General features: G+C 37.8%; 1 protein-coding gene across 1 annotated transcript in view; it reads right to left on the reverse strand.

The window, feature by feature from the left end:
* Window positions 1-12525, reverse strand: part of Adgre3 (adhesion G protein-coupled receptor E3) — a 115373-nt gene that overhangs the window by 30843 nt on the left and 72005 nt on the right. The window contains exons 12-14 of the mRNA XM_028766601.1: window positions 3552-3787; window positions 973-1039; window positions 207-298 (exon numbers count right to left, since the gene is read on the reverse strand). Of these exons, the coding sequence (XP_028622434.1) occupies window positions 207-298; window positions 973-1039; window positions 3552-3787 (395 nt within the window). The remainder of the gene's footprint in view (window positions 1-206; window positions 299-972; window positions 1040-3551; window positions 3788-12525) is intronic.

The raw sequence follows: 12525 nt of genomic DNA on the forward strand, positions 1-12525 counted from the left end.
GGGGTTAGTATAGAGAATTTTGTTTTGTACCTTTGTATGATTTTATGTATTTGTCTGTTTGTCTGGGTACAGAAGGTAGGGCTTTAATCCTGCTGATCAAGAGCTATATCTATGAACTTCAGTGAAGCTCATTATCATATTTTCCAACAAGCGTTTCTCCCCTAAAAATGTTACAATGAGACCAGCTGATTCCACTACATTCTTACTTTGTGTCTTGAAGTGTAGAAACTTCTTTATTGAGAGAAGAAAGTTTGCTTCTCAAAATCCATATAATTTGAAAGTAGAACACCAAGTTTATCTGTGGAAATGGCATGAGAAAATGAATTGGAGATTACTTCAGGAGCTTTCTTCATATTCTACAACTTGTGCAGGATCTGAGGATAATTTGCCAAAAATTCAGAATTTCTATAGTTTCTATGAACAGTCTCTGAAGTATTGAGTACAACCCACAATACAACTACAACTGTCCTCATTTTTGATAATTTTCAGTATTTTTTACTCAAAATAGAACATTTTCAAAATGGAAGGCTATTATTGATTTATGGCAGGGTGGTTTGAATAGTCTTGGCCTCATAGACTCATGTGTTTGAATGCTTGGGCATAGCGAGTGGCACTCATAGGAGGTGTGGCCTTATTGGAAGAGGCTTGGCTTTGTTGAAGGTAGTGCGTCAGTGCATAGGTGGTACTTAATTTCTCCTATGTGCTGGATCCATACAATTCAAAATATAGTTTCCTTCTGGCTGCCTGTTAATGACATTTTCCTCAAAAATAAATTTTAAAACAAGCTAATAGAGCTTATTTTAATAAGCATATGAGGGGCAGATGTATGATGACAATATACTCAGAAACAAAAGGCTTTCAGACTTAGATTTGTCTCTACTTTTTCACTTCAGTTTCACATTTACAGATGAAATGTACATTCTATTCTATGCCAGCTGAATGTAGGCATACTCACAAGTAACAGTTACCTACCAAGATAATGGCTGCCACTGGCCCCAAGAAGCTCCAGATGAATCCTCTATGAAGGCTGAGCCAGCAGCTGTGTTCAGAAGATGGGAATTATTAGTCTCTGTCACTATTGAAGAAAGAGAATTGTACACCAGGCCATAGAATATGATCTAACACTGTGTGAAAACAATAATTCCAGGCTGAATTTCAGAATTTCTTGTCTGTCACAAGCTGGGAGAACTGAGAATCACCTTTCCTATGTATGAAGTAAGAGGTGATCAAACTTGGCAAAGGTAAAATAACTTGTGAAGCAATGAGGCACTTTAAACTCAGTAGCAGTCATTTCTCCAAATAAACTTGATAATTTCTATAATTTCCACAAGTTAACTTTTTGTGATGTTTTGAATGTTTCAAAGATTTAGAACATTTTTTTTGTAAAATGTAAATCTTAGGAAGATTGTGTAAACATGGACACTTCTCCATTTGTTTTAAGCTTCTATTGATCACTTGTGAATTTTCTCATGTATAAACTATAGATGATATAGTTTAAGTAGGATGATATGCATGTAAATTTTTGGAGCAAAATGTTAATAACTTGGTCTGGGCAGAGCACTATGAGTCTGAAAACTATAATGTGCAACAGACAATATTTTAGGATACAAGAAAAATCCACTTAAGTTGTTTTATTGGATTGAAAACTGCAACCAAGAAATGAAATTGCCAAGTAGTTACATTTTGTATTTAAGTTTTACTGGGACTCAGTTGCACTCCTTCCTGTTGAAGTTTTTTTTTTCTGTGTATTGTGAGGATAAATACTGGCCCCCAAGGTCTGGTTGCTCCCAGGGAATATAGAATCTGCAGGTAGATCCAACTCATGCTATGTAACCTTGAATCCCCTCCCCAAGTTATCCCTGATTGGTGAGTAATGATGCCTACAACTGGGCAGAATTATAAGCAGAGTTTGGGATTCCTGAGCTTAGTGTTTGAGGAGGAACACGAGTGGGGATAGAAGATTGAGAGTGGAGAAGTCACCATATGGCAGGTGAATCATGAAAACTTTGCCATGAAGGACAGAAAATTTATGTTAAGAGCAGTTCAGATTAAGCATACCAATTTATACCTCAGGGCTATTGATAGGAAAGTCGACTCATATAGTATAGAGGGTAGATGTCTGCCTAGCTCAAGTGCATTAAATGCTTATTTTAAATATAAAATTTGTGTTTCATTTATCTGGGAACTGAATAAATAAAGTTGGGGTAGAGATCCTGATCTGCAATTAATTAATTATTATAACACCTTACTTTACATATTATCAATGACTGATATCACCATGGGCATGATTTAGAGTGTTTGGTAAAGAGACTATTTGATCTGAAAACCTAAGATAAATAATATTTGGTCCTTTATTGAAACAGTTACCTTTTTCCCAATTTTGTTTTCTACTTGTGCTCTGCCATCATTCTGGATGAGTGTAAGACTCAAAGTGTACACTAAGAATATCTCTGAGTGCAAGACTGTTAATGTGGATGTCATTCTATCACAGGCATAACAAAGCTTGTAACTCAACACTATCAACATGATAATCAATTCAACTAACTGCTGAGAGAAGAACTTTGGAAATTTTTTAGAAAGACAGAAATTGTTAACTCTTCATAATGTAGCCTTGAGTACTTTTACTTGGCTTCCTTTCAGCAATCACCTTTTAAAAAATACATGAATTACAATTATCCCTGTATGTCTATCAATCTATCAACCTCTATCTCCATAGAGTCAAGTAGAAAGCCACATGAGCAACAGACAAGCCTTTGGTAGTTGGTATTTTTCTCCTCATTGCTATTGTCATTCAAAGAAATAATCTCTACCTATTAATCGAGGTTCCTAAAGAACACAACTCATCTTATTTTAATGGGGGACTGTAGGATTGCTTTAACTATTCCTGATCTTCCTGAAGTTCTTTTCAAAGAAAAATACACACACACACACACACACACACGTATGTATGTATGTGTGTATGTAAGTATATATGTATGTATATATATATGTATGTATTTGTAAGCATGTCTGTGAAGGAACTTATTTTACTAAAATTCTCAAGGCAATAAAACACCAGACCTACTGAATGTTTCAGTTAGATTATGGTTTTAAGAATTAGGAAATAAGGGACAAAGTACATGGACAAGCTTTGAGAATATGCATCTTGGATACACACAGACTTGGTTCTGCATTCACTATTGCACAAATTGAGTGCGTAGCTGAAAGCATCCAGGAGGTGGAACCAGAACAACAGGAAGCTCAAGGACACCACTGACTACATAATGAGTTCCACTCCAACCTGGGATACATGAGACCATGTCTCAAAGAAACAAAGCATCAGTCTATTGATATATATATGCAAATGGCATCTATGAATGGGCAACTTTACATGTTACAGCTATAAAAACATTCCCTCAAACGCCAGCAACAAAAGAAGACATGAAGAACCAATATTCTCGTTATTCATAACAATACAAAAATTATAAACTTAGTTTTCCAATGAATATTATGATGCTGAAGTTGCATTAATACATTTTCTTCTTGCACACATACACATACACTATGCTTACTGTTTGTATGTTCCATAATTCTTGTGGCCAGCTATTGCAGATATAGCAACAATAAAAGCAGGAAGCCCATATCCTGCAGGATACATGAACCTCTTCTTGAATCTGCCTGAGTGGCTGTAGTTGGCCACTTTGAGATTGCTCACAGTAAGAAAAAGGTGTAGCCCTTCCAGAAACATCCACATAAAGGAAGCCAAGTACAGGTAGTGCAACATCCCTGCTATGATGGAGCACAGCACCTGGGAGAGAGAATAAAAAGAGTGTGAGGTAATGTCAGCTGTGCATGATCCAATTCTCAGTACCTATTTTTTTTACTGGATGTTGGTGTGGGACAACATCAGGATTCTGTGTCATTTTGCTTGGAAACACTGCACTTTGAGGGAGTACCATATGGTCATTAAAATTTACTTTCCACATGAATAGTAAATCACATCAGAAAAGGTCACAGAGCTAATGCTACTAGTGCATGTCTCACATCAGTAATGCAGAAGGTTTCCTAGATCCTTACTCAATTTCCCAAGAACTTTAAGCATAACTTATATTTTTGTAGGTCTCAGGAGTTTCTTAAAATTGTATATTTTATTTACATTTCAGATGTTAACCCCTTTCCCCATTTCCACCACATTCAGAGACCCCCATCCCATACTCCCTCCTCCTGCTTCTATGAGGATGTGCCACCACACAACCACCCACTAACACCTCCCCACCCTCGAAATCCCCCATACTGGGGCATCCAGCCTTCATAGGACCAAGGATCTCCTCTCTTACCTATGCCAAACAAGGCCATCCTCCCCTACATATACAGCTGGAGCCATGGGTCCCTCCCTATGTGTTCCCAGGGTGGTGGTTTAGACCCTGGGAGCTCTTGTTGGTTGGTATTGTTGCTCTCACCATGGGGCCTCAAACTCTTTCAACTTCTTCATTCTTCTCCCTAACTCCACCATTGGGAACCCCTTGATCAGTTGAATGGTTAGCTGTGAGCATCCATCTCTGTATATGTTAGGCTCTGTCAGACCTCTAAGGAGACAGATATTAAGTTCCTGTCAGCAAGCACTTCCTGGCATCCACATCAGCATCTACCTTTGGTGACTGAACATGGTCTGGATAGCCAGGTGGAACAGTCTTAAGTCAGGCCTTCCTTCAGTTTCTGTCCCACACTTTGTCTCCATATTTGCTCCCATGAGTATTTTGTTACTCATTCTAAGAAGGACGGAAGCACCCACCCTTTGTTCTTCCTTCTTCATGAACTTCATGTGATCTGTGAGTTGTATCTCAGGTATTTTGAGCTTTTGGGCTAATATCCAATTATCAGTGAGTACATACCATGTGTGTTCTTTTGTGATTAGGTTACCTCACTCAGGATGATATTTTCTAGTTCCATTCATTTGCCTAAGAATTTCATGAATTCATTTTTAATAGCTGAGTAATACTCCATTGTGTAAATGTTCCACATTTTCTATATCCATTAATCTGTTGAAGGACATCTGAGTTCTTTCTGGCTTCTGCTTATTATAAATAAGGCTGCTATGAACATAGTGGAGCATATGACCTTGTAATATGTTGAAGCATCTTCTGGGTATATGCCCAGGATTGGTGTTGCTGGGTCCTCAGGTAGTGCTATGTCCAATTTTCTGAGGAACTGCCAGACTGATGTCCAAAGTGCTTGCACCATCTTGCAATCCCACCAACAACGGAGGAGTGTTCCTCTTTCTCCACATCCTCACCAGCATCTGCTAACACCTGAGTTTTTGATCTTGGCCGTTCTGACTGGCGTGAGGTGAAATCTCAAGGTTGTTTTGATTAGCATTTCTCTGATGACTAAGGATGTTAAATAGTTTTTTGGGCGCTTCTCAGCCATTTAAGGTTCCTGAGTTGAGAATTCTTTGTTTAGCCTCTGCATCCCTTTTGTAATAGGGTTATTTAGTTGTCTGGAGTCTAAATTCTTGAGTTCTTTGTATATATTGAATATTAGCCCTCTATTGGATGTAGGATTGTTAAAGACTTTTCCCCAATCTGTTGGTTGCAGTTTGTGCTATTGACAGTGTCCTTTGCCTTATGGAAGCTTTGCAATTTTATGAGGTTCCGTTTGTCAATTCTTGATAGTAGAACATAAGCCATTGGAGTTCTGTTCAGGAAATTTCCCCTGTGCCCAAGTATTTGAAGTTTTTCCCCACCTTTTCTTCTGTTAGTTTCAGTGTATCTGGTTTTATGTGAAGGTCCTTTATCCACTTGGACTTGAGTTTTGTACAAGGAGATAAGAATGGATTGATTTCCATTCTTCTAAATGCTGACTTCCAATTGAACTAGCACCATTTGTTGAAAATGCTGTTCTTTTTCCCCTGGACGATTTTAGCTCCTTTGTCAAAGATCAAGTGATCGTATGTATATTTGTTCACTTCTACGTCTTCAATTCTATTCCATTGATCTTCCTGCCTGTCTCTGTACCAATATCATGCAGTTTTTATCACTATTAGTCTGTAGTACAGCTTGAGGTCAGGGTTGGTGGTTCCCCAAGAAGTTCTTTTATTGTTGAGAACAGTTCTCCCTAACCTAGGTTTTTTGTTATTTCAAATAAATTTTCAAATTGCTCTTTCTCTCTTTATGAAGAATTGATTTGGAGTTTTGATGAAGATTGCATTGAACCTATAGATTGCTCTTGGCAAGATCACCATTTTTACTATATTAATCCTGTCATAAGCATGGGAGATCTTTTCATGTTCTAGATCTTTTTTGATTTCTTTCTTCAGAGACTTGAAGTTCTTGTCATGCAGATCTTTCACTTGCTTGGTTAGATTCACTCCAAGGTATTTTATATTATTAGTGACTGTTTTTAAGGGTGTCATTTCCCTAATTTCTTTCTCAGCCTGTTTATCCTTCAAGTAGAGGAAGGTTACTGATTTGTTTTAGTTGATTTTAAGATAAATGTTCTGTGCTGCCTCCTGGAGGTCTTTAGTGGAATCTACATGCAATCTTTTATGCTGGGCTCTTGAAAATAACCATTGATTGACTTTTCCATCTTGATATTATTTTTTTTCCTTATTGAATGAGTCTTAGATAAAAGACAAAAAAACAAATATTCAACAGATCTCGGTTGCAGTATCTGTGTTTAGAGAAAATGATAATAGCTTTCAGACAAAACCATTCACTGTTTATTAGTGCTACATAAATATTACAAATGTCCTCTCTGAATGAGATTTCATCACTTTCAGTGGATGTAAACCAGATTTACATATCATAAATAATATGATAATAGAAATAAATATTAGAACATTGAGTTTTAAAATGTATGTATTTTTGATCCATAAGTATTAAACATATTTTCAGCCATAACTATAATATTTCTTTAGTATTTTCTTTGTTGTTGTTGTTGTTATTATTATTATTACTATTATTATTATCACACTGTGTGCACATGGGAGGAAGACAATGCCTAACTTTCTTTGACTTCATTCATTGAATTCAAGTCACTAAGCTTCTGTGACAATTGAATTTACTCACTTCAGAGAACAAGAACTAGTCTGACTATTTTACAGAATTATTTTCATTATATGTTCATGAGTGGTTTTCCTGTATTTACTATATATGTGGACAATATTTATGCCTCCATATGTATGTATCTGAGGCCTCCAATGCAAAAGGAAATCATTGGATATCTTTGAAATAAAGTTGCAGCAGTCAGCTGCCATGATAGTGCTAGCTACCAAATCTAACCCTTATGTAGGAGCACTTAGTAGTCTTAAATGTTTCCAGCTACATTGCTGACTTATTAGGTGATGATTAAGATAGTAAAAGAAATTGTGATTATCACAATGAGGGGTTGAAATGTTTGATACAAAAGCTGGATGGATAACAAAATTAAAATATTAGAGATTTGAAGCATATGTGAAGTGCAGTATGAAATCTATACAAAATGAAATAAAGGCAGGTTATAGACTGTTTAAAAGACCTTCAACTACTTGAGTCAAAAATGATTTCTCAGGGGTGATAATGTCTACCTGTACTAATGGAAAACTTAGTTTGAGTACTAGACCCCACATAATATAAAGAAAGAAAATAAATATGACAAGATGTCCTCTAACTTTTATATGTGGACTATGTATAAATATATACACACAGTAAATAAATACATATAAATATATAAGACATGAGGCCAGCAATATAAATTACTAGAACAATAGGATGGAGACAGTATATAGTGTTCAGAAAAGTGATTATTTTTTTTTCTCAAATTGAATGGTCCAAATTCAGAGAAAACTCTTAGAATTGTCAGAAATTGTGAATAAAAATAAAGATATTTACCATACTTAGGATTAATTGTACCACAAAATCTTGTCTGAGATAACTACATATTGTCATTTAAAGGAATTGTTGTCAGCACTATTTGTATTATTTTAAAGGACAACTTGTAAAAGATGGAAACAACCACGCATTCTTCCAGATGATAAATGGGTAACCAGAATATGGTAAATCATACAATGGACTGTTACAACCATATAATAAAAACAAACTTCCAAAAATGTCATTATCTCAATGGATATTAAAACATCACAAACACATGCTCACATAAAGAAGACAGGCTGTTGTGTAACAGTTCATTCTGAAGTAAAACAGCCTTCCTGGATATATGCTCATGAAGCTCATAAAGAAAACAACTGACAACCCTAAAGATATATCTGAAACTGTCAACGTTAACAGGGTATCTCCTCAATATTATACACGCAGTAAAACTAACTCAAAAAGACATTCACTGGAACATGTGGCTTATCAGCATTCATTTCCCCCAAACCCTTCAGGCTGCCTGTCTCCCAGGATGTCTGCCCCAAACATAGGCAAGACTCCGAACTCAATACAAGTGGAACCCCCACTGAGCACAGCAGGCTTGGGTCTACCTGAACACCATTGCCTTTCTAGTCTGCACCTTTACCTGTACCTGTGGCAGAATGGTGAACCTGCTCTCTAATCCCACAGCTCTGACTGTCACACAGGAGAACTGTTCTAACCAGAGAGAGAGGAAGCCTGCTCTACCCAGGGAAAGAGGAGGCCTTTTCTAACCAGAGGAAGCCTCCCAGAAGGCCTGTTCTAACCAAAGCCACACAGCTCCAGCTGCCTTTGTGAAGCTGCTTAAATCAGAATGGCTAAGAACTCAAGTGGCAGCACATGCTGGGTGGGCAAGGATGTGGAAAAAAAGAAACTCTCCTTCATAGATGATGGGGTTGCAAACACACAAACACTATGGAAATCTATATGGCATTTTCTTAGAAATTTTGGAAATTGTTCTACCTGAAATCCTGCCTATACTGATCCTTGGCATATACCCAAAAGATGCTCAACTATAAAAGAAAGATACATGTCTCACTGAGCCTTTTTAATAATAGTCAGAAACTGAAAGCAACACAGAAGTCTTTTAATCAAAGAATGGATACAGAAAATATGGTTCATTTAAAAAATGGATTACTATTCATCCATTAAAAACAAGGACAACATGAATTTTTCAGGCAAATGAATGGAATGAGGACATTATCAATTGTTCAGGCAAATGAATGGAACTAGAAAATATCATTTTGAGTAAGGTAACTAAGACTCAAAAGGACCATGCATGGTATGTACTCACAGATAATTACATATTAGCCAAAATGTACAAAATATATCTATGATACACCACAAGAGACCACAGGAAGTTTTAAAAAATGGAAGGTCCAAGTGAGGATGCTTGAATCCCACTTAGAAGGGGGAACAAAATAATCACAGAAGGCAGGGAAATGGAGGGATCTAGGTGGAAAGGAAAGGAAGGAGAAAATGAAGTCAGGATCAGATATGGGGATAGACAGAAGAGAAGCCCAGAGAGCCAAGAGAATTAATGGGAATATGTAGCTGCCAAGGTTAGGAGTTGGAAAGAAACTCTAGAAAGTCCAGAGAACTTGGAGGTGAGATTCTCCCAGGGCTCAATTTGAGTGACATTAGCCAAAATGTCCAACCATAGGGAGATAGAACCTGAAGAGTCCACCTCCAGTAGATAGACCGGGCCCACAGTGAAGGGATGGGGTCAACCACCTATCTCAAATTTTTTGACCCAGAATTGTTCATGTCTTAAAAACAGAATGTAGGGACAAAAGCAGATCAGAGACTGAAGGAAAGTCTCTCCTGTGACCTACCCAACTTGGGATCAATCACATGGGTAGGCACCAAACCCTGACACTATTTCTGATGCTATATTTTGCTTGTAGACAGGAACTTAGCATATTGTCCTTAGGGTTTTACCACTGTCATCAGTCACCATGATCAAGGCAACGCTTGTAAGGACAACATTAATTGGTGTTAGCTTAGAGGTTCAGATGTTCAGTCCATTATTATCAAGGAGAGGAAGTGACAGCATGCAGGCAGGAGGAGCTGAGAGTTGTATATTTTCATCTGAAGGCTGCTAGCAGAAGACTGACTCCTAGTCAGCTAGAACAACAGTATTAAAGCCCACACCCACAAGGCCACACCTACTTCAACAAGTCCACACCTCCCAACAGTTCCACTCCCTGAGCCAAACATACACAAACCATCAGATTTCACTCCCTGGCCCACATAGGCTTGTTAAAACACAAAAGTCTATGGAGGCCATATCTAGCCATAGAATAACTTAAAAATTACATTTAGTCCAATTTTCAAAATCCCCATAGTCTATATAAGTATCAACAATGTTAAAAGTCCTAAGTTAAAAGTTTCTTCTGAGATTTATCCAATCACTTAACTGTAATGACCAAAATAAGATAGGAAACCAGCTGGGCAAGCTTCAAACTCTGCATCACCATGTCAATGCTTATTTCAGATCTTCGACTCATTTTTTCATCTTTGTTGATGGCAACAAATTTTTTTCTTCTGGGCTAGTTCCATTCCCTTTTAGTAGCATTCCTCAGGATATATTCTTTGGCTCTGGCATCTCAAAATTCTTGGGAATCTCCAAGGCAACTTCAATATTATAGCTTCTTGTTTTAATGTCTGGGATCCACACATGATTATCTGTGCTCTTCCAGAGGGTTCGCATCACTTCTTCAGCTCTGCCCTCTGTAGCACTCTAAACTCAGGTTCATCTACTCCACTTTTGCTGCTGATCTTGGAGATCATCCCATGATACTGGCTTCTTGAGTATGCTGGGATCTTCCACTGCATCTAGGCTTCACCAATAGCCTCTCATAGCTCTATTCATGGTATCAAGCCACAACTCCTTTGCATGACCCCTTAATTTCTAGGCCATCAACTAAAACTGAGGATGCATCCTCACCAATGGCCTTCCATGGCCTCTCACAGTGACAAGTACGAGTTTCTCTTCATGACCCCTTCATGCCTTCAAACCAGTAACACCTGGGTAACTCTTATCTATTAAAAAGTACAGCTGCAGCACAAGGTACAATCTTGGCTATCACTGGAACACAGCTTCTTTGTGCTTTCAGCAAATACTTCCCAGAAGATTTCACCTCAGTAATGCTGGTCTCTTCTTAATTACAAGTAATTTCTTGATTGAAATTGATTGATTCAATTGAACAGCTGGACAACCAATTGGATGCATACATGTCGAAAACTAAAGGACACCTGGATGCCGAATTGGATGCCTACATGGCACAAACAGATCCTGAAACTAATGATTGAAACCTGCCTGCCTGCCTGCCCACCTGTTAGACTCTTGTTAAAGTCACCACATCTATAAAACAACCTTGAGAAAACATGAGAAGAAACCTGATAGATGCTGGAAGGACCTGTCACAATAGGCTGTGGTCTTACCTGCCACCAGTTGGTGCATTTAGTCTGTTCCGTCTACTTTTTGATACTGTGTTATATGAAACCCTATTTTCCTTTAATTTGGTTGAGTTTGTTTTGTTGTTTATCCAGTCACCCAGACATCTGTTTGAACAGGAATGCGTTGGCCTTGTGAGTAGAACAATTTTCCAGCCTCTGCCTGTCATACACTCTTGACATTTTTAGATATTTCCTCTGTTGATTTTTATGATCCCAGAAGGAGCCAGAGTTTTCACTATTGGGTGGTCTTTGGGATAGAGTTCTATATCTTTCTTTAAAAGCTTCTTGTTAATAGCTGGAGCTAACGGTGTGTTTGCTATATTGATAGTGAATGTAGTAAATTGGAAATGTTGGTATTGCTACTGGGCCACAGGATGGGTTACCCATGGTAGCAACTTTGATTTGGTCAAAGTTGGTGTTGCCTGCATTGAAACCACATAGATGGTAGCTGACAAGCTCAATTGGGATTTCCATCCTAAGAAAAGATTTTTAAGCTCTCTTTTTGGCTCTCATAGAAGAAGCAGCCATTGGTGTAGCACAAGCGGCAGAAGAGACAATGGGAAACTGGTTACAAACTGTTTGCTGGGAAGTGCTCATGTGCTGCTCATGCTGAAATGCAGTTACCCATGTTTGTCCAGAAGCAGTCTTGGTCTGATCCACTTAACTGGCTTTATTTGACCCTCTTGAAGGTTTAAGTTCAATCATATTTTGTCAGCTGTTCAGTTTCAGTGGAATCTTGTATTCTGGTTCATTATAACAAATTGTTCTCTCAAAATTTAAAAAAAAAAAAACAAAAAAAAAAACAAGTAATTTCTTAGCTCCAGCTAACCACCATCAGTTGTCCCAGTAGTCCCTTCTATTCTGACTCTAAACCCAGAGTCACATAGACATAGCTCCTGAGATCATCTGCTTCCTGTTGTTAGAACATGATCTCTCATATAACATCTTACCAGCCTTCTGTTTTCCAACTCCCTCACTGCTTAAGCTTGGCTGTTGTGCAACTTGCTCTGTAGATCGCCCTTGAACTCAGAGATCTGCAAAACCTGGGAATAAAGGTGTGCACCACTGTGTCCAGATATAAGCTTTTTCCTTTCTTTCTTTCTTTCTTTCTTTCTTTCTTTCTTTCTTTCTTTCTTTCTTTCTTTCTTTCTCTCTCTCTCTCTCTCTCTCTCTCTCTTTCTTTCTTTCTTTCTTTATT

Source organism: Grammomys surdaster, unplaced genomic scaffold (genome assembly GCF_004785775.1).
Source record: "Grammomys surdaster isolate TR1022 unplaced genomic scaffold, NIH_TR_1.0 169, whole genome shotgun sequence".
Classification (NCBI taxonomy): Eukaryota; Metazoa; Chordata; class Mammalia; order Rodentia; family Muridae; genus Grammomys; species Grammomys surdaster.